The 21,399-nt window shown below is 62.0% G+C and overlaps 1 protein-coding gene across 1 annotated transcript; it reads left to right on the top strand.

The window, feature by feature from the left end:
- Positions 1-2,174: 2,174 nt before the first annotated feature.
- On the top strand, positions 2,175-21,376 carry COL2A1 (collagen type II alpha 1 chain). The gene is given in 57 exon segments (XM_048928587.1): positions 2,175-2,215; positions 2,217-2,263; positions 4,460-4,669; positions 6,855-6,871; positions 7,149-7,181; positions 7,328-7,360; positions 7,520-7,571; positions 7,687-7,790; positions 7,893-7,970; positions 8,561-8,605; positions 8,696-8,749; positions 8,862-8,915; positions 9,024-9,076; positions 9,155-9,212; positions 9,214-9,237; positions 9,338-9,394; positions 9,475-9,519; positions 9,613-9,666; positions 9,760-9,804; positions 9,918-9,971; positions 10,061-10,159; positions 10,336-10,380; positions 10,779-10,877; positions 11,879-11,932; positions 12,349-12,456; positions 12,540-12,593; positions 12,686-12,784; positions 13,510-13,563; positions 13,646-13,744; positions 13,835-13,888; positions 14,004-14,057; positions 14,346-14,399; positions 14,480-14,533; positions 14,642-14,686; positions 14,955-14,996; positions 14,999-15,058; positions 15,152-15,259; positions 15,335-15,388; positions 15,468-15,521; positions 15,599-15,652; positions 15,747-15,800; positions 15,889-15,996; positions 16,106-16,159; positions 16,264-16,317; positions 16,576-16,737; positions 16,830-16,937; positions 17,248-17,355; positions 17,515-17,568; positions 17,666-17,773; positions 18,045-18,098; positions 18,209-18,316; positions 18,442-18,495; positions 18,770-18,877; positions 18,958-19,246; positions 19,605-19,792; positions 20,542-20,784; positions 20,910-21,376. Coding segments are annotated over 57 exon segments (4,503 nt in total). The 3' UTR covers positions 21,057-21,376.
- The last annotated feature ends 23 nt before the right edge of the window (positions 21,377-21,399 follow it).

Genomic DNA, 21,399 nt, shown 5'->3' with positions numbered 1-21,399 from the left:
GGGGGGGTCACCTTCCTGGCTGCATCCCCAAAGGTGGGTGGGTTTTGGCTGAGGGAGGGGGGGCCGGGGAACGCACGGCGGGGCTGCGGGAAGTTCGGGGTCGGGTAGGGATGCTGCAGAAGGCGAAGGGGGTCGGGGAGGTCGCGGGGGTCTGAGGGCCCAGGGCGCAATAGAGAAGACGGGGGGGGGGGGGGGGGGGTGGTTGGAGGATGAGGACAGCCGTGCGCGATGCTCGCAGCTCCGCGGTGCCCTCCCTGCTCCGTCCTTCCCGGATCCTTCCTCCCCTTTCATCCACCCCTCCTTGGTCCAGTTCTGCTGCTGCTCCGTCCCTCCGCATCTCCATCCTTCCCCATCTCCATCTCTTCCCACCTTCATCCCTTCCCATTTCCACCCCTCCCCATCTCCACCCCTTTCCCGGATCCATCCCTTCCCATTTCCCCCCCCTCCTCCCGTCCTCCATCCCTCCCTGGTTCCATCCTTCCCTGCATCCATCCTCACCCCTCCCCACAACCCCCAGCCCCACACCCCATCCCGTCCCGGACAACGGGGCAGAGAGGATGGGGTGAGCCCCCTCCCCGTCCCATACACAGCCCCCATACCCCAAAGACCCCCCCCCCACACACAGCCCCAGATCTCAGCGTGCTCCCCCCCAGTTCCATGCATTTATTTCCACGGGTCACACATGGCTGGAGGGGGTCATCTGGGGACCCCCCCCCCCCACATACTTGTTGGGAATCCCTTTATTGGAGACCCTCTTCCTGCAGCACGGAGCTGCTCCAGGAGCCCCCACGTTCTTTTAAACCCGGGGGGGCGGTCCCTGCTATCACCTGACAGCCCCCAGCGCCCTCCCCATGGCTGGGGGGGCTGACCTGCATGGGAGGGGGACCACAGATGTCCGAAGAAGAGCTCATCCCCTCCTCCCCCCCCCCCCCCAGTGCAGAGCTGGGGTGCAGACGTGGCGGGGAGGGGGGGGGGGTGTTGGAAGAGTCCATCGCTTCCCCCCCCCCCCCCATCTTATTCTTGCAGCTTGATACGATCTGCAAAATGTTCCCCCCACCACCACACAGTGCTTTGGGGGTGAGGGGACCCCCACCATCATCCTGAACCCCTTCCCTGTGGTGGGGGCACATTTCTAAAGCTGTAAGGGCTGGGTAGTCATGCTGGGTGCTGTGCCCACCCCCCACCCCCCCCAATTTTCATGCCCCCTTTTTTTTCGGGGGGGGGGGGGACGTACTGGCCAATTCCAGGCAGAGAAATGGCCGAGGGGAGGGGGATCTGTTGAGCTGGGGGGGGGGGGTCCTCTGTTTGGAATTGGGGCTTGAACGCCTCAATAGGGGTCTTTAGGACCCCCGAGGGTGGGATGGGATGGGGGGAGTCAGTCCCTGGGAGCCCCCAGGATGTGATGAAATGGAGGGGGGGGGGAGTTCATCCCTGTGGGACCTTCAGGATTTGATGGGGTGGGACTGGGGAATCGCAGCCATTTGGGCTCCCCTGGGATGGCATGGGATGGAGGGATGGATCTCAGCCCCCCACGATCTACAGGATGTGATGTGAGGGGGGTGGGGGTGGGGGGCAGCTGAACCCTCTGAGACCCCGAGGGTGTCACTGGAGGGGGGTCTCAGCACTCTGGGACCCCCAGGATGGGAAGAGATGGGGGGAATCTCAACTCCCCGAGACTCCCAGGGTGTGATGGGGGGGATCTCAGCCCAGCGGGACCCCCAGGACGGGGGCATGACTGGGGGGGGTCTTAACTTCCCTGTACCTCTGGGATGTGACGGGAGAGGGTCTCAACCCCCTGCCCCCCCACTTCTCCCCGACGGGATGAGACCGGGGAATCTCAACACCCCAACCTCCCCCCTGCGACGGCACGGGGGTTCTCCCCCTCCCACACCCCAACCCGTCGGACCACCGCGAGCACGGCCGCGTCCGTGTGTGCGTGCGGGCATGCGTTGGATGGGGGAGGGGGGGGGGGGGCACTCACCCTGACCCCCCCCTTCTCCTCTCTCCCTCCCTCCCTCTCTACCCGCCGGTCCCGTCCCGGAGGAGGGTCGGGGGGGGGCCGTCCCGGCTCGGGTTACAGAGCCCGGGGGGCCGCGCCGGGACATATACGCGGCGTCGGGGCGGTGCGGCACTGCTCGGCCCGACGGACGGTGAGAGGGGCTCCGCCGCCCGCCATGCACGGCCGCCGCCCGCCCCGCTCCGCCGCTCTCTTCCTCTCTCCTCCTCCTCACGGCCGTCGCAGCCGCGCAGGACCGCGACCTCCGTGAGTGCCACCCGCCGCCCCCCACGGCCCCCCTCCTCCCCCCCCCCCCCGCTCCACCCCGTCGGGACGCGGAGCTGCGGGATCCCTGCGGTGCGGTGGGGGGTGCGGGGTGGGGGGTTGGAAGGTGGGGGGAAAGCGGGGTGGAGGTGGAAGTTGTGGGGAGGGGGACGGCGTGGCGCGGAGGGGGTGGGGGGAAAGCGTGGAGGAGAACGTGAGATGGGGGGCGGTTTTGGGGTACGTGGGGAAAGCGATGGAGAGAGAGTGTGAGGATGGGGGGGTCGGTGTGAGGATGGGGTGGACGGCGTGGGGCAGTGGGGGACGCGTGGGGCGCGGGGGACAGTGAGGGATACGTGGGGAAAGTTTGGGATAAGTGGGGAAAGTGATGGGGGCAGCGTGAGGGGTGGTGGGGGGCAGGTGGGGGCGACGCAGAGAGAGTGGGGGGACAGCGGGGAGTGGGGGGGGACAGCGTGGGGTTTGTGGGGACTGCGTGAGGATGGGGGGGGACAGCGTGGGATGGAGGGGGGACAGTGGGGGACAGGTGGGAAAGTGTGAGGATTGTGAGGGAAATGGGGGGGAACTGGGATATGTGGGGACAGTGTGGGATAAATGGGGACAGCGTGAGGGTGGGGGGGGGACACAGCAGGGAACAGTGTGGGACAGAAGGGGAACGTGTGAGGACAAAGGGGGGGACGGTGTGAGGATGGGGGGACACAGATTGAGAGAATGTGGGGTGATGTGAGACAGAGGGGGAAAGTGTGACAGTGGGGGTGGGACAGCGTGGGACACTGCAGGCTGCGTAAGGATGGGGGGGAAATCGTCCGGGATGGGGGGAGCAGGGACAGCCTGGGAATGGGGAGCATTGGGATCGTAGGGTGCAGATGGGACAGCAGGGCGCAGTGGGGGGACAGAGAGCTGAGGTGTGGGGCAGTGGGGGACAGCCTGGGGGACACAGGTCCAGCTGGGGATGTGAGGTGGGGTCCCACCGGGGATGTGGGTCCATTCTGGCCACCCCAGGGGGCCTCTGGGGACTCTGGAGCACCTCGTGGGGACACCAGGACCCATCCCTGTGGCACGGGGATCCTGTGATCCACACCTCCTGGGGATCCTGGAGATCCTGGGGGGGATCTCAGGAACGGCTTCCAATCCATGCAGGGGTACCTCGTGGGGACACATCCCAGGGACCCTGGGGCGCCCCCTGAACACACGGGGATGCATCTTGGGACCCTGGGGTGGGAGGGACCCCAAGGCACAACATGGTGACTTTTGCACCGCCTGTGGGTGACCCCAGTTAGGGACACTTCGTGGGGAGACCCCCAGGCACCACATGGGGACTTCAGGGCCCCTCTTTGGGTCCCTGGGACAACTTTTGGGGACGTTGGGAAGCTTCTTGGGAATCCCCAAGGAACAACCTGGAGACTTCGGGGCCCCTTTTGGGGTCCCTGGAACATCTTTCGGAGACCTCAGGGGACCACCTGGGGATGCTGAGACTGAGTTTGGGGACAGCGGGGGCACCTTTCGAAGACCTTGGGGACGCCGCTTGGGGGACCTGAGGCACAACTGGGGGACCCCCAGGCACATCCCGGAGACCTTAGGACCCTTTTTTGTGGACCTTTGGGCCCCTCTCGGGGACACTGCAGACCCCCACGTCCCCTTTGGGCTCCCTGGGAGCACCGGGAATGCCCCCCCCTTTTCCCCCCCCCCTCCTCCATCCAGGTTCAACCCCACCAAAAAGTGCCGATTGTCCGCGAGGGTCCCCGTGTGGCACAGTGACACCATCGGGGTTGGGACACTCCGGGGGAGGTCTCCTCACTTCCCTCCCCCCTTCCCCCCCCAATCCGCTGCGCACCGCCTCGCTGCTTGGGGAGCCTTCCTCCTCCTCCTCCTCCTCCTTTTCCTCCTCTGGATGGGATGGGGGAGCATCACATCCAACCCCCCCCCCCCCCCCCTTCCCCCCTCCCGCTGCCAAATCCCCGCGTTTCGCTCCGTCCCATGAATCGCTCCATTCATTGCGCACGGGGAAAGCAAACCGGGAAGGGAAGGAGGGTGGGATCGGGGAGAAGAGAGGGGCGGGGGGGCGGGGGGGGGGGTTCCCCATGCCACCACGGCGCGGGGGTGATGCCGTCCGTCCCCCCCCCCCAATTCCCCGCTCCTCCTCCCCCCCCCCCCCCGCTTCCCCCACACCCGTCAACCCCGCAGCGGAGGCCGCCGGGGGCTGCGTGCAGGACGGGCAGAGCTACAGCGACAAGGACGTTTGGAAGCCGGAGCCGTGCCGGATCTGCGTGTGCGACACGGGGACCGTGCTGTGCGACGAGATCATCTGCGAGGAGCTGCGGGATTGCCCCAGCCCCGAAATCCCCTTCGGAGAATGCTGCCCCGTCTGCCCCGCAGAGCCGCCCGCCGCCGCCCGTAATTTATTTACGCCCCCCCCCCCCCCCCCCCCCCTCCTCCCAATAATCACTTTAATTAATTACCACCCCCCCCCCCCCCCACCTCCCTGCACCGATAAATAAATTACCGTGCGCTTCTCGCCCCATGGATGGGAGGCGATCCATGGGGACGGCGGGGAAAAGGCAACTTGGGACCCCCCCCCATAGGGGACCCCTCCCCCACATAGGGACCCCCCCATAAGGACCCCCCCCCATAAGGACCCCCCCCCCCCATAGAGACCCCCTCATAGGGAACCCCCATAGGGACCCTCCCCATAAGGACCCCCTCCATAGGACCCCTCCATAGAGACCCTCCCCATAGGGACCCCTCCACAGAGACTCCTCCATAGGGACCCCTCCATAAGGACCCCCCCCATAGGGACCCCTCCATAGAGACCCCCCCCATAGGGACCCCTCCATAGGGACCTCTCCATAGAGACCCCTCCATAGGGACCCCCTCATGGGGACCCCCCCATAGAGACCCTCCCCATAGGGACCCCTCCATAGGGACCCCTCCATAGAAACCCCCTCATAGGGACCCCCCCCCTCATAGAGACCCCTCCATAGGGACCCCTTCATAGGGACCCCTCCATAGTGACCCCCCTTCATAGGGATCCCCCATTGAGACCCCCTCCACAGGGACCCCCCCATAGAGACCCCCCCATAAGGACCCCCCCATAGGGACCCCCAGCCATCTCCTCTCACCCCCAAAAGCCTCTTTCTGACATTTTTTTGCCCCTTCTTGCCTTTTTTGGGGCCCTTTTGGGTCTTTCATCGCCCATTTTTGCCCTTTCTGAGCTCCTCTTATCGCCCTTTTTTCATCCTTATTTGCCCCCCCCCTTTTGGACCCCTTTCATCCTTTTATGACCCCTTTTTTGCCGCTTTTTACCCCATTCTCGACACTCCTCACCCCTTTTGGGGGTTTTTCATCCCCCCTTTCCCCCCTTTTCCCTTTTTTGCCCCATTTTTGCCCCCATTTGGCACTTTTTTGCCATTTTGGGCTCCTTGGGGAACTTTTATGGCTCCCTTTTCCCCCCTCTGCCCATTTTTTGCCATTTGTGGCGCTTTATTCTCACTTCTTCCTTCTTTTAGCCTCGTTTTTTTCCCTTAATGCCCCCTTTTCACCCCTGTTTTCCCCTTTTTTGCCCTTTTTGTCATTTTTGGCCCATTTTGGGGCTTTTTGGGATTTTCTTCTCCCTCATTTGTTTTTTTTTGCCCCATTTTCCCATTTTTTTGCACATTTTTGCCATTTTACAGCCCCTTTTGTGCCTCCTGTCCCCCTTTCCCCACTCGTTGCCCCTTTTTATCTCTATTTGCCCACTTTTCCCCTATTTTGGCCATTTTCAGCCATTTTTTTGCCCCTCTTTCCCCCTTTTTTCTCCTCTTTCCCCACTTTTCCCCTTCCCTCCTCCCCTTTTTTGCTTCACTTTCCATTTCACTGTTGATTTTTCCCCCATTTTGACCTTTTTGACCATTCCTGCTTCTTTTTTTCTGCCTTTTTACCCCTTTCTGCCCCCCCCCCCGTTTTTTTTTCCCTTAATTTCCCTCTTTTTTGGTCCCTTTCCCCCCCTTTTTTGGCCTTTCTTACCTTTTATTCCCCTTAATTTTTGCATTTCCCCCCTTTTCCCGTCCCCCCCCCCCCCCCTTTTGCACTTTTCCCCTCCTTTTTGCCCTCTTTCCCCCCCACTTTTGACCATTTTCTCCCCATTTCTTTCATTCTCAGGACCCCCCCCCCAATTTTCCACACCCCCACGTTGGGGGGGGGGTCGCAGCCTCAGCTTGGATTTGGGTTTGCTTTTCATCCCCACGGATTCGGCTGCCCCAAATCTCCCCTTATTCACCCCAACCCCGTTTCCAACCCCCACGAAGGGGCGCTGACCCCATTTTTCCCACATCACCCCCCCCAACCCCAACCCCAATCCCCCCCCCCAAAAAAAAAACCCCAAAGTTGCCTTTTTTTAACCCTTTCCTGCCCCCCAGCCATGGAGGGGTGAAGGGTTGAGGCATTTCCCCCCCCCTCTCCCCCCCAACCCCAAGCGTATCCCCGCTTCCGCGTGCTTCGCTTCTGGGGGGGCCCTGAACCCCCCAGTGCCCCCAATTTGACACCCCCCCTCCCCCCCCCCCCCTTGCTCTAATTTCTCATTATTTCTTTCCCTTCCCAACAGGACAACCTGGCCCTAAGGTGAGGCTGCGCCACCCCCCCCCCCATTTCCAACATAATCCCAAATTATGGGGATTTTCACCCTTTTTTTTGGGGGGGGGGGGGAAGGGTAGGGACAGAATCCTTGGGCACATGTATGGGATGTGGAATTGCCTCCTCCTTGGGGGCTGTTTCACCTGCTGGGGGGGGGGGGGTTGGTGGCTTCTGGGGTGGGGGGGGGTCAGAAATTTGGGGGTGGGTGCAAGAGGGGCACCCCCACACTCTCTTAACCCCCCCCCCCTCCATCTTTGCTTTGCAGGGACAGAAGGGAGAACCCGGAGATATTAAAGATGTAAGCGATGGGGAAGCAGGGGGGGGGCCCCACATGGGCTTGGGGGGGTGGGGGGGGGGGGTTGTTACCACGGGGGTCTCCATCTGCCTTTCTCTCACCCTCCCATTTTTCTCTCCCTCCCCCCCCCTTGCCCCCCCCCCATGCAGGTTGTAGGACCCCGAGGGCCTCCTGGACCGCAGGTGGGAGCGCGTTTCCTCCGGGTGCATTGCTGGAATATTTGTGGGAGGGGGGTGGGAATTGTTTTTAGGGTGGGGGGGGGGGGGTGGAGCTGGGGAGAGCTGACCCCCCTGCCCCCCTCCTCCTAGCTGATCCCCCCCCCATCTTCCCCACCTCCTTAGGGCCCAGCAGGAGAGCAGGGACAGCGAGGGGACCGCGGTGAGAAGGGGGGAGAAGGTGAGCGCACCCCCCAGAACTGGAGGGGGGGGGGCACAAAAGCCCACCCCCCCTCCCCATCAACACAGAGCATTTTGGGGTGCAACCTTGCTGTGTGTCCCCCCCCCCCTATAGGGTGCTCCTGGCCCTCGTGGAAGGGATGGAGAACCTGGCACCCCTGGGAACCCCGGCCCCCCCGGCCCCCCTGGACCTCCTGGACCCCCTGGACTTGGTGGAGTGAGTATTGAGGGATGGAGAGGATGGGGTGGGGGGGGGGGGGGGCGGCATTTTGGGGTGAAAAACCGGCGGTTTGAGGGCTGAGCACTTTTCTGTTTGCAGAACTTTGCGGCGCAGATGGCGGGCGGCTTCGATGAGAAGGCGGGTGGAGCGCAGATGGGCGTCATGCAGGGACCCATGGTAAAGCCTCCCCCTCCCAAAGCCCCCCTCCCAAAACCGGGGGTCCCTCCAGAATCTGAGCCCCTCACCCTCTAAACAAACCCAGGATTCTCATCCCTGCAGCCCCACTGTGGGACATGGGGGACCCCACAGCACTGGGGAGGGGTACCCACTGGTTTTGCAGCCTGGGGTGGGGGGGTGTGATGGTGGTGACAGCCCCCCCCCAACTCCCCCAGAAAACACCCCAAACCCACACCTGGGGGTCCCATAGGGGACCCTGTGCCATCACCACCGTTTCCAGGGGGCACCTGCTGGTTTTTTGGGGGGGGAAGTGATGGTGGTGATGGCCACCTCGCTTTCCAACCCCCCCCCCCCCAAAAAAAAGCCCAACAGAACAACCCAGCGACACACACACGGGTATCTCATCCCCACTGTGGGACATAGGGGGTGTCTCATCCCTGCAGCCCCACTGTGGGACGTGGAGGACCTGCAGCATCATCACCACCGGGGGGAGGAACTTCTGTTTTGGGTGGAGGGGGGGATGATGGTGACGACAGCCACCTCATCCCCCTCCCCCGTGGTGACATTGTCCCTCATCTCTCTCCCTACAGGGCCCCATGGGACCCCGCGGCCCCCCTGGCCCCACTGGTGCACCTGTAAGTACCTGCAGCCCCCTGTGCTCTGGGGGGGGGTCTCTGGGTGTCCCACCGCCCCCCAATGCAACCTCTGCCCTCTCCCCACTTTAGGGTCCCCAAGGATTTCAAGGCAACCCCGGTGAGCCCGGTGAACCCGGTGCTGCTGTGAGTGTCCCCTTCTTGTCCCCACTTCTGTCCCCTTTTATGTCTCCCTCAACTTGGGGACACGCTTCCTGCCCCCCCCCTCACCTCACCGCTGTCTCTCTGTCCCTTTTAGGGTCCAATGGGTCCCCGGGGACCTCCGGGACCACCTGGGAAACCCGGTGACGACGTGAGTCCCCCCATAACAGCGGTGCTGAGCACAGGCAGCTCAGTGCACTGATGCCCCCCGTTTCGAGTGCTGCTTCCTCTCCATTAAAACCCCATTATTTCCCTGCAGGGTGAGACAGGCAAACCCGGCAAATCTGGTGAACGTGGCCCCCCCGCCCCCAGGTGAGGCAGCACTGAGCTGAAAGCTGCCCCCATTGCTGCCCCCCCAACCCTTTTTCTCCCCTCCTTCCCCATCTCAAGTTCACCTTAACCCTATTCTTCCCCACAGGGCGCTCGTGGCTTCCCTGGGACTCCTGGTCCTCCCCGGAGTGAAAGGCCACCGAGTGAGTGCCCCCCCACCCCACACTGCCCCCCATCACTTACATCCCGCTGTGCCCCCCCCCATAACCTTGTTTCTGCCTCTCTCCTTTCCCCATCAACCAGGGTTACCCCGGTTTGGACGGTGCCAAAGGAGAGGCTGGGGCTCCGGAGCCAAGGTGAGTGGGGGGTGACCACCTCCAGGTGTGGGGATGTGTGCCCCAACCCGGCCTCATCCTCTCTCGACCCTTTTTCTCATATAGGGTGAATCTGGTTCACCGGGTGAGAACGGCTCCCCCGGCCCTATGGTGAGTGTGGGGGGTGGGCAGAAGGGAAACTGAGGCACAGAATGGGGGGTCAGACCCCATAACCTCTGCACTGTTCCCCCTCCACCATGGCAGGGACCCCGTGGGCTGCCTGGAGAGCGAGGACGTCCCGGCCCCTCTGGTGCTGCGGTGAGTGTGACTGTGGCCCTATGGCACAGGGCTGTGGGGGGGGGATTGGGGTGCTGTGACCCCCCCCCCCCCATAACTGCCATCTCCCCCCAGGGTGCTCGAGGCAATGACGGCCTCCCCGGCCCTGCTGGACCCCCTGTAAGTACGGGGCCGCTTTGACCCCACACCCCAATATTCTGCTGAACCCCATAGGGGTTCTTTGGGAGCCCCCCCAGCCTGGGCAGCCCCCCCACACTTTCCTGTCCCCCCAGGGACCCGTCGGCCCTGCCGGAGCTCCTGGCTTCCCCGGAGCCCCCGGTTCGAAGGTAAGGGCAGAGCAGAGAGATGCAGGTAGGATTGAGGGAGGGGAAACTGAGGCACGGTGCCCCATCTCACCCCATTTCTCTCCCCCCAGGGTGAAGCCGGCCCCACTGGCGCACGGGGTCCTGAGGGAGCCCAAGGACCCCGCGGCGAATCCGGCACCCCCGGCTCTCCTGGCCCCGCTGGCGCACCCGTAAGTGTCCCCAGTGGTGTCACAGCCCTGGGATGTCCCATCCTCGTGGCATCCCCCTCGGCTCGGGAGCTGTGGGGAGTGTGTGTGGGGATCTGAGCGTCAGGGGGGTTATCCTGTGCTTGGGGATGGGGAAACTGAGGCACGGGGTGTGAGATGTCTCCCTCTTCTTCTTTTAGGGTAACCCTGGGACTGATGGCATCCCAGGTGCCAAGGGCTCAGCGGTGAGTATGGACCAGGGTGGGAAGGAGGGAGGGGTCCAGAAGCTTTGGGTTGGAGCAGGGGTGGAGCTGGTGGGACACGTGGGAGTCATAAGGAGGGTGGGAGATGGGGGGTGGTTGGGGGGGTATGGTGAAGATTCTGGGGACGCTGGAGGTGCTGTGGGGGGGGGATGTGTAATTTGTGTGGGATGTGGGGGCTTTGAGGGTTGGGGGGATCACTGTGAGATGCTGGGGAGTGGGGGGATGATGAGGGCTGGGGGATGTGTGGGAGTGCCAGGGGTCAGGAGATGCTGGGGGCCGTGGTGTCATGGGCAGGATGCTGTGGGATGCTGGGGGCCGTGGGGCCATTAGGGGACATGGCGCCATGCTGTGCCCCCCTGACGGCCGCTGTCTGCCCGCAGGGCGCCCCAGGCATTGCAGGCGCTCCAGGATTCCCCGGCCCTCGCGGCCCCCCCGGACCCCAAGGTGCCACCGGACCACTGGGACCCAAAGGACAGACGGTAAGAGACCCCCTGAGACCCCGCATGGGGATGGCGGGTGAGGCCCCGCCCACTGCCGGGTGACCCCGCCCACTGTGAAAGTAGCCCCACCCACTTTGTCACATGCCCCGCCCACCGTGCTGCAGGACACGCCCCCGTGCAGGACCCTGCTGTGGGTCACTCTCTGCCCCCTCCCCAGGTGCCCCACGGTTGCTCCCAGGAGACCCTTTTCTTGTCCCCAAAGGGGCCACTGGGGATGGGATGGGGTGGGAATGGGATGGGGATGGGGATGGGGATGGGATGGGGATGGGATGGGGATGGGATGGGGATGGGGATGGGATGAGAATGGGATGGGGATGGGGATGGGATGGGATGGGGATGGGATGGGAATGGGATGGGATGGGATGGGATGGGCACGTGGGTATGGGGACAGGAAAGACGATGAGGAAAGGTCTGGGGACACGGATGGTGATGGGGAGAAGAATAGGGTTGAGGATATGGGAAATGGGGGGTGAGAAAGGGGATGGGGCTGGAGAATAAGATGGAGATTAAGAAGGGGACAGCTTTGGTTTGGGATTGAGATGAGGATGGGGACACAGCTGGGAAGAGATGGAGACAGGAGTGGGAGGGATGAGCAGAGTAAGGGATGGAGACAGGGATACAGATGGCGATAAAATGGGAACAGTGATGGAGTGGAAACAGAGATGGGAGCAAAACTGGGCAGCAGGAAAGGGGATGGGGGACAGAGATGGAGTGGAGGTGGGGTTGGGAAAGGCATGGGGACAGGGATTTGATGGGACAAGGATGGGGACAAGGATGCAGATAGGGGTGAAGAGAGGGGTAGGGGCAGGAAAAGCGCTGGAGAGATGGGGATGGGATATAAATGGGGATGGGATGGGAACGAGGCCAGGAACGGGAGTGGGAATTGGGATGGGAACAGGGCTGGGGTTGAGATGGGGACCACGATGGGGGCACTGAGAGTCCATTGCCCACCTCCCCTCCCTCCCCCCCTCTTCCCCCAGGGTGAACCCGGCATCGCAGGCTTCAAGGGCGAGCAAGGACCGAAGGGCGAGACGGTGAGTTTTGGGGGGGCCCATCCAAGCCCCCGCCATCTGGGGAGGACCCCGCTGCGGGGCCGCGTCTCTAACGAACCTCTTCCCCTAACGAGGCCCCTCGAGGGGCAGCGTCCCCCCTCCTGCAGCAGGGGGTGGAGGGGGAACAATAGGCTCTGTGTTAGGGCCGCGCTGCGCCCCCCCCCTCGGCCCCGGGGCCGGGGACATTCCCCCATCGCTTCATTAACCAACCTCAATGCGTGGGGCCGCTTCCCACTGTGGGGCTGCTGAGCCCCGGCGCCGTCGTGCGCGGACCCCCGGAGATGGGGGTTTTGGTTGGGGGGCGGGAGGGGGGGGGGGGGGGGGAGCTGCGAGCTGAACCCCAGCCCCCAACCCGTCCTGGTTTGCTGCTCTGACCCCCTTTTCCTCCTCTTCCTCAGGGCCCCGCAGGACCCCAAGGTGCCCCCGGGCCGGCTGGCGAGGAAGGCAAGAGAGGAGCTCGTGGTGAACCTGGTGCCGCTGGCCCTGTGGGCCCCCCTGGAGAAAGGGTGCGTGCAGAGCGCTGCCCCCCACCTTAAGACAAAGAAACCCTACAACCAGCCCTGACTTCGCCCCTCTTCTTCCTCCATAGGGCGCTCCTGGCAATCGTGGATTCCCCGGGCAGGACGGGCTGGCCGGACCCAAGGTGGGATCGTGGGGTTATGGGGGGGTCCTATAGGCAGTGCCGACTCCCTGTGCTGCCCCCTGCAACCTGTGCCCCCCTCCCACCCCACACAGGGTGCTCCAGGTGAACGCGGCCCCGCTGGTCTCGCCGGTCCCAAAGGTGCCACCGGTGACCCTGGACGTCCTGGAGAGCCTGGGCTGCCCGGAGCGAGGGTGAGAGCTGTGGGGGGGGGATCAGAGCCTCCTCCCCATGGGGGGGGGGATGGGGGTGCTGGGGGGCTCAGATGGGGCAGAAGGATGTGGAGCGGTGGTGGGGGCTGCCGAGGTCAAGTGAGGAGGGGGTTTGGGGGCTTTTGCAGCTGGTTAGGGGACGTTTGGGGTCAGTTGAGGAACGTTTGGGGCTGGTTGAGGAGATCGGAGGTTGGTTAAGGGACATTTTGGGTTTGTTAAGGAGCATCTGTGTTGATTCAGGAGCATTCGGGGCTGGTTAGGGAGCATTTGAGGTTTGCTGCAGAGCATTTGGGGTTGGTTAAGGAGCTTCTGGGGTTGATTCTGTCGGTTTTAGGTGCTCTTTGGGGTTGGTTCGTTTGCTCTTTGGCTCCACTCAGGGTGAACTTTGGCATCAGCTGAGATGCACTTAGGGGTAGTTATGGTGCAGGTGGGGTTCATTACAGTGCATCTGGGGGGAAGATGCTCTTTGGTGCTAATTAATGTTCTCTGTGGGGTGACTTAGGGTGCATTTGGGGTGAGTTAAGTTGCTTTTTGGGGTTACCAAAGATTGGGCTTGCTAAAGCTCTTAAAGGCCACGCAGCCCCCTGTGCCGTCAACCCAGCTCCTCTTCAGCCCTGGAGCTGGGCAGGACAGGGGCTCCCAATGTGTCCCCCTCCCAATTTGGGACCCCCAGCTGCTGCAGCCCCCATTGCTTCCTTCCCCCACAGGGTCTCACCGGCCGCCCTGGCGATGCGGGACCTCAAGGCAAAGTCGGTCCGACTGTAAGTGATGCTCCATGGGGTGGGGGAAGGAGGGTTGGGGGTGGCTGTCGTGACCCATGCTGATGTCCCCCTCCCCATATAGGGTGCTCCTGGCGAGGATGGCCGCCCCGGCCCTCCCGGCCCTCAGGGTGCTCGTGGGCAGCCCGGTGTGATGGGTTTCCCCGGTCCCAAAGGCGCTAATGTGAGTATTGACCTTTGTGAGTTTTCTGCCCCAAAATGGAGCGGTGAAGGTTCAGTGCAGGTGTGATCCCATCCTCTGTCCTCCCTGTAGGGTGAGCCTGGAAAAGCTGGAGAGAAAGGACTGCCTGGCGCCCCAGGGCTGCGGGTGAGCTCCTTCTGCCCCTCCGACCCCATAAAATCACCTTTTGGGGTTTCCCTTGCACTGTGCTCTGTGTGGTTGGGGAAACTGAGGCTGAGTGCTGGGGGTTTCTCCTCTGCAGGGTCTTCCTGGTAAGGATGGGGAGACAGGAGCTGCTGGACCCCCCGGACCCGCTGTGAGTGTCACTGCTTCTCTTTTTGGGGACGGATGTTTGAAATGTGGGGCTGGGGGGGGTGTAGCCCCCGGATCTGGGTGGAAGATCACGCCAGGCATGTTGGGGATACAGGGGGGGCAAAACCCCCAGTGTTGAAATGTGGGGATTTTGTGTCCCAGCTGCTCCACCCCGGTGTGATTTTTGATTTTGTCCAAAATCTTGGGGTGGGTGAAGGGCTGCAAAGGGGTGAATCCAGGAAGGGGGAGGGGGGCGCCTCAGAGCCGTCACTGCTGTCCTTCCTTCCTTTAGGGTCCTGTGGGTGAGAGAGGAGAGCAAGGAGCCCCCGGTCCTTCTGGATTCCAGGTGAGTGGGGACACACAGGGGGGAATTGGGGTGATGCAGGTGGGCACCCCCCCCTCACACCTCTCCTTGTCCCCAAACAGGGACTGCCTGGACCACCAGGTCCCCCTGGAGAGAGCGGCAAACCCGGAGACCAGGTGAGGCCATTCATCCCTGGGCTGCAAGGGGGGCTTAGCCCTCTCTGACCCCCCCCCAGCACTGAGTCCCCCCAATGCTGACTCCTGGCTCTCCCCTCCTCTCTGCAGGGTGTTCCTGGAGAAGCTGGTGCCCCCGGTCTTGTTGGTCCCAGAGTGAGTATTGCTCATCCCCCTGCTCGGGGACAGGGATCCTCCTGTCCCACAGAATGTTTGGGGGGCTCAGGTGGGGAGCAGAATCCAAACAACTCCACCAAAGCCATCGGACCCTCACAGTTCCAGTGGCTCGGTGTCCCCTTTCCTCCCAGTTCACCCCAGTCCCACCTGGGATGGATGCACTGCCCTCTGTCCTGAGGACAATGCCATTGTCTCCCTCGCTGTGGCCTTGGGGGGCTTCTCTCTGATCGTCTCCCCCCCACCATAGGGTGAACGTGGATTCCCCGGTGAACGCGGCTCTCCTGGTGCCGTGCCCAAGGGCTGCAGGGTCCCCGTGGGCTGCCTGGAACGCCTGGCACTGATGGACCCAAGGTGGGTGACAGAGGGTGGGTGGCAACAGTGCCACCAGCACGGATCCGTGATGCCATCGGAGCCCCGATGACCACACTGCTGTTCTGCTTTTAGGGTGCGACCGGTCCGGCTGGTCCCAACGGTGCCCAGGGTCCCCCAGGGCTGCAGGGAATGCCTGGTGAGAGAGGAGCAGCTGGCATCGCTGGCCCCAAAGGTGACCGGGTAAGGTGATGCATCCCAGAAGTGCCCTGAGTGATGTCAGGTCTCAGCTCGGCTCACACTCATCCCATCCCACAGGGAGATGTTGGTGAGAAAGGACCCGAAGGAGCTCCGGGCAAGGATGGCGCACGTGTAAGTGGGACACGGCCGTGGGGTGGGCTGGCAAAGGATGCTCACAGAGACCACATCCTCATCTGTCTCTCTCCCATAGGGTCTGACGGGTCCCATTGGTCCCCCTGGCCCTGCTGGCCCCAACGGCGAGAAGGTGAGAGCAGCATCACAGCACCCCACAGCGCAACCCTTGGAACGACCCCAGTGCATCCACCTCTCCATCTTTTCCAGGGTGAATCCGGCCCTCCTGGTCCATCTGGTGCTGCCGGTGCCCGTGGAGCCCCCGTAAGCACAACGTCTGCAGCCCCTGGGTGCCTCTAACCATAACCCTAAACCCCCATCAACCTCCTTATCAACCTCCCCCATTTCTCTCCTTTAGGGCGAGCGTGGCGAGCCCGGTGCCCCTGGTCCTGCTGGATTTGCTGGCCCCCCTGTGAGTGTTTCACCCCAAAGCCCCCATCACATACTCAAGTTATCAGCCCTGTCCTCACCCCACTCATGGTGGCTGCTGTCCCCATCAGGGTGCCGACGGACAACCCGGTGCCAAAGGCGAGCAGGGAGAACCCGGGCAGAAGGGTGACGCCGGTGCTCCTGGTCCCCAAGGTCCCTCCGGCGCTCCTGGCCCTCAGGTACAGCCCCAAAATGGGGCAGACCCCCAAATTTGGAACATCACAACCCCAATGCAGGCACATTGCAGCTCCTGTTCGTATTCATAACCTGTTTTTCTTTCCTTCCCAGGGTCCAACTGGTGTCACCGGTCCCAAAGGAGCTCGTGGGGCTCAGGGTCCCCCTGTGAGTACCAGAGGCTGCAGGATGGGGAAGGAATGGCCGTGGGGCTGAGCTGTGTCTGAGCCTTGTTGCTCCTCTCTGTTCACTGATTCTGATTCCGTCCCCAGGGAGCCACAGGATTCCCCGGAGCCGCCGGCCGCGTGGGACCACCCGGCCCTAATGTGAGTCTGGGGGGGTTCTGGCATTGCCCCCACCTGGGGTTTGGGTGCTGCTTCCCTGTGCTGCGTGTTGGAGGGGGCGCTGTGTCCCTGCGTGGGCATCTGGGGTTTTCCTCCTCAGGTCTCTGATGGTGGCTTTTGGCCATTGCAATGATAGAACTTTCCTAAGGAAAAATGCACCCCGACCAAGCAGCACTGTGATGTGGGTGATGAAGATCGGCCACCTCTGCTTTGCACCAACGCTGCTTTCCTTCCTTTTAGGGTAACCCAGGCCCCCCCGGACCCCCTGGCTCTGCTGGCAAAGATGGCCCCAAGGGTGTTCGTGGTGATGCTGGCCCCCCTGGCCGTGCTGGAGACCCCGGCCTCCAAGGCCCCGCCGGCCCCCCTGGCGAGAAGGGCGAACCTGGCGAGGACGGCCCCGCGGTGAGGATTTCGGGGGTCTCCTCCCTCTGTGCACCCCCTGACTGCATGGTGCCATTGTTCTGGGTCTGATCCCCCTCTCTGCTGCCCTGCAGGGTCCCGACGGCCCCCCAGGGCCTCAAGGCTTGGCAGGACAGCGTGGTATCGTGGGTCTCCCAGGACAGCGTGGTGAGAGAGGCTTCCCTGGACTTCCAGGGCCATCGGTGAGTGGGTCGCTCTCATTCGGGTGCGCTGAATCCTATGGGGTGCAGATATGTGGGGGCTGCAATGCTCTGGAGCCCATCTCAGGGGTCTCCAGCCCCTTGGTGCAGCCCGTGGGGGCACCGTTTCCAGGTGGTTTGGGGTTTTGCAAAGCTCTTTTTCCCCACCAGGAGCCGCTGGCGCAAGGCTTAAAGCCGGGGCAGGAAAACCACTGGTGGTTGTTTGTTGCACAGGGGTCTGGGAGCCATGAAAAATGGGGAAGGGGCTGCGCTGGGGTCTCTCCCACTCATTCACTTTTTCCCTCTCTTTCAGGGAGAACCTGGAAAGCAAGGAGCACCTGGCTCTGCAGGCGACCGAGGTCCCCCTGGCCCCGTGGGCCCCCCTGGGCTGACAGGTCCTGCTGGAGAACCCGGGCGTGAGGTAAGCAAAACCCCAGCATCATCACACCAGCACCAGGCATCACCATCATGGCACAACTCAGCTCCCGGAGCTCCCTGGTGTCTTTTCTCCAGCATCGAAAGGAGACTTTGCACAAATGCTGCTCCACCCCAGGGTTATAACATCCTCTCTTCCTCCTAGGGCAACCCCGGTGCTGACGGACCCCCAGGCAGGGATGGTGCAGCTGGCGTGAAGGTGAGCTTGCTGTGCGCACCCCATGAGTGCTCACCATCCCTGTGCCAAAAGCCGTGGGGTTTTGCACAGATCTGACCTCCCCACCCTCTGCTCACAGGGTGACCGTGGTGAGACCGGCCCTGTGGGTGCCCCCGGTGCCCCCGGAGCCCCCGGTGCTCCTGGTCCTGTTGGTCCCACCGGAAAACAAGGAGACAGAGGCGAGACGGTGAGTGCTGTGTGAGGGTTTAGGATTTAGGGTCTCCTTATGGCTGAAAATCTGCTGTGATTCCCCTCGAGGTTTGTTCCTCGCACCAGTGCTCCAGCTGAGAGCATTTAGAGATGCTTTGAGGCACAGAACGGCTGATTGTCGCTGTTGCTTGGATTTGGGGTATGGTGGGAGGGATTGATTCAGACACTCCTGAAATGCCGAATTCATGGCTTCAAGGTGGTGTTTCAGGTCACTGGCACCTTCTGATGTCCTTTTTTTCTCCCTGCAGGGTGCACAAGGGCCCATGGGTCCCTCTGGTCCCGCTGGAGCTCGAGGAATGCCGGTGAGTGACGCTGAGCACATCAGCACATCCCACGTGCAAAGTGCAGGGTGCTGCGTGCCAGGCAGGGCTCTGCCCACCCCGAGCTCAACACAGCGCTGTCCCCACTTCAGGGTCCCCAAGGGCCTCGTGGTGACAAAGGTGAGACAGGAGAGGCTGGAGAGAGAGGGCTGAAGGGCCACCGCGGCTTCACCGGTCTGCAGGGTCTGCCCGGACCACCCGTAAGTTGGTTTGGGGAGCGCTGAGCCCCCCCTGGAGGATGCAGCTCCTTTGGGGTCTCTGTGGGCACCGAGGCTCTGCCAGGGCTGATGTGCTGACCACAGAGCTGTGACCACTTCCTCCTCAGGGCCCTTCTGGAGACCAAGGTGCTGCCGGTCCCGCTGGTCCCTCCGGTCCCAGAGTAAGTCCTGGCAGTGGTGTTTGGGGTGGTGAAAGGGGAAGGAGCAGCAGTGCCCTCTCTGGGCACCTGTAGCCTCTGTCAGCTCCTGATTGCTCGTTAGCGCCAGGAGTGAACGGCTCCCCATCGCCTTGGTGTAGGGAACCTGCTTTGGCAGGGGGGTTGGACTCGATGATCTCTCGAGTTCCCATCCAACCCCTACAATTCTGTGATTCTGTGATTCCCTCCCCTGAGGCCTTGCAATGCCTTCAACCCCCATTTTGGGGCTCTCTCTTAGGGTCCCCCTGGTCCTGTCGGCCCCTCTGGCAAAGATGGCTCCAATGGCATGCCCGGCCCCATCGGTCCTCCCGGTCCCCGCGGACGGAGCGGTGAACCTGGCCCTGCGGTGAGTCCCAGTTGTGGGGAGGCAGGGAACGGAGTCCAGCTCTTAGAGCAGCCCATCAGCATCACTTCCTTCTCCCATAGGGTCCTCCTGGAAATCCTGGTCCTCCCGGTCCTCCCGGCCCCCCAGGCACCGGCATCGACATGTCAGCTTTTGCCGGACTGGGTCAGACAGAAAAGGGCCCCGACCCCATCCGCTACATGAGGGCAGACGAGGCGGCCGGAGGACTGCGGCAGCACGACGTGGAGGTGGACGCCACGCTCAAATCCCTCAACAATCAGATCGAGAGCATCCGCAGCCCCGAGGGTTCCAAGAAGAACCCAGCCAGGACCTGCCGCGACATCAAGCTCTGCCACCCCGACTGGAAGAGTGGTAAGAGCTCCGTGTCTGCTTCTCCCATCCTCTCCTCCTCTCCAAAGAAGAGCATCCCCAGCTTCCTTGCACCGACCTGCACGCAGGTTGGATGTTAGGAAAGGTTTCTGCTCCATAAGAGGGGTTAGGCAGCAGACTGGGCTGCGCAGGGATGCGGGGCAGACCCTGTCCCCAGAGGTGATGGGGAGCTGTGGAGATGTGGCGCTTGGGAATGTGGCTTTTCCAATCTTAATGACTCTGTGCTTCCATCGGTGGGCATGGTGGTGATGGGTGGACATTCCTTGGTGATCTTTGAGGTCTCAATGACTCCCAGCCCTCCCCAACCCCTTGAGCATCCCATCTGTCCTCCCCGCTGCAGGAGATTACTGGATTGACCCGAACCAGGGCTGCACCTTGGACGCCATCAAAGTTTTCTGCAACATGGAGACGGGCGAGACCTGCGTCTACCCGACCCCCAGCAGCATCCCCAAGAAGAACTGGTGGACCAGCAAGACAAAGGACAAGAAGCACGTCTGGTTTGCAGAGACCATCAACGGCGGTTTCCACGTAAGCGATCCCGGCTGGGCTGTCCTTCCTTGCGGTTATGCTGATGGATTTTAATGAAGTTGTAGAGGGCGATTCTGAAGGCATGGAGTTGGGTCGGTTTAGCTCCACAAATCAAAGGAAAAGGGTGGGATGGAGCAGCTGAGCTCCCTCTGTTTGTTTGGCCCAGAAAAGATGAGGGATGGCATCACGGCCCTACAGCCCCTTATGGCCCCTTATGGCCCTACAGCACTGTTAGGAAAAGTTCTGCCCCAGAGGCACGGAGCAGCCCTGAGATGCTGGAGCTCAGGGAGCGTTGGGAAAATGCTCTCAGGCATCCAGTTTGGGTTTTGGGTCAGGTCCTGCGTATCCTGATGTACAGAGGGCAACCAGCTCATGGGTGGGCTTTAAGGACCCTTCCAACCCAGCCATTCCATGGTTCTGTGACCTTTAAGGACCCTTCCAACCCAACCATTCCATGGTTCTGTGACCTTTAAGGACCCTTCCAACACAGCCATCCCATGGTTCTGTGACCTTTCAGGACCCTTCCAACCCATCCATTCCGTGGTTCTGTGATCTTCAAGGACCCTTCCAACCCAACTATTCTGCTATTCTATTGGTTTTACAATCTTTAAGGATCCTTCCAATCCAAACCACTCCATGATTTTTTTCAGCCATTTGGGAGCCTGAAGCATGGAAGTCTTCCCAAAAAGCTCCTGCACGTAAGGTGGTCGTGATGCCACAGGCTTTAACTCCTCACCTCTTCCCTCCAGTTCAGCTACGGCGATGAGAACCTGTCCCCCAACACCGCCAGCATCCAGATGACCTTCCTGCGCCTCCTGTCCACCGAGGGCTCCCAGAACGTCACCTACCACTGCAAGAACAGCATCGCCTACATGGACGAGGAGACGGGCAACCTGAAGAAAGCCATCCTCATCCAGGGATCCAACGACGTGGAGATCAGAGCTGAGGGCAACAGCAGGTTCACCTACAGCGTCTTGGAGGACGGCTGCACGGTAGGTTGCTGGGCGCCTGCAAAAGAAAGGCGTAGATGGGGAGGTGGGGCTGAGGCTGTGGGGCTGGGGCTGTGGGGCTGGGGCTGGAGCAGCTGACAGCATCCCTGCCTTCCTTTTCTCCCCAGAAACACACTGGCAAATGGGGCAAGACTGTCATCGAGTACCGGTCGCAGAAGACCTCGCGCCTGCCCATTGTAGATATTGCACCTATGGACATTGGCGGAGCCGAGCAGGAGTTTGGCGTGGATATTGGCCCAGTCTGCTTCTTGTAAAAAGAGTTGTTTTATTTGTGTGTTTGTTGTTTGTTTGTTTGTTGGTTTTGTTTTTGTTTTTTTTTTAAAAAAAAAAAGGAATCCAGCCCAATCCCATAAAAGCAAACCCAATCCCACCCCGAGGACCCATACGTTCCCATCACAACTTCTGCACTGAACGGATGGCACGACCCCCGTGTTCCCCTTCGGGACCCTCCAGCGCCGTCACCGGGCAGACAGCGACATAAAACCATGGGCTTATTTATTTATTGCCTTCCTGGAAGGCCGATTTCTTTAGGTCGGGTGGAGGTGGGAATCGATCTGGCAGGTATGACGGCCCCCCCCCCCCCCCCAAAAAAAGGGG

The sequence above is a fragment of the Lagopus muta genome, chromosome 28, assembly GCF_023343835.1.
Source record: "Lagopus muta isolate bLagMut1 chromosome 28, bLagMut1 primary, whole genome shotgun sequence".
NCBI lineage: Eukaryota > Metazoa > Chordata > Aves > Galliformes > Phasianidae > Lagopus > Lagopus muta.
This window is presented reverse-complemented; position numbering and strand designations above follow the sequence as displayed.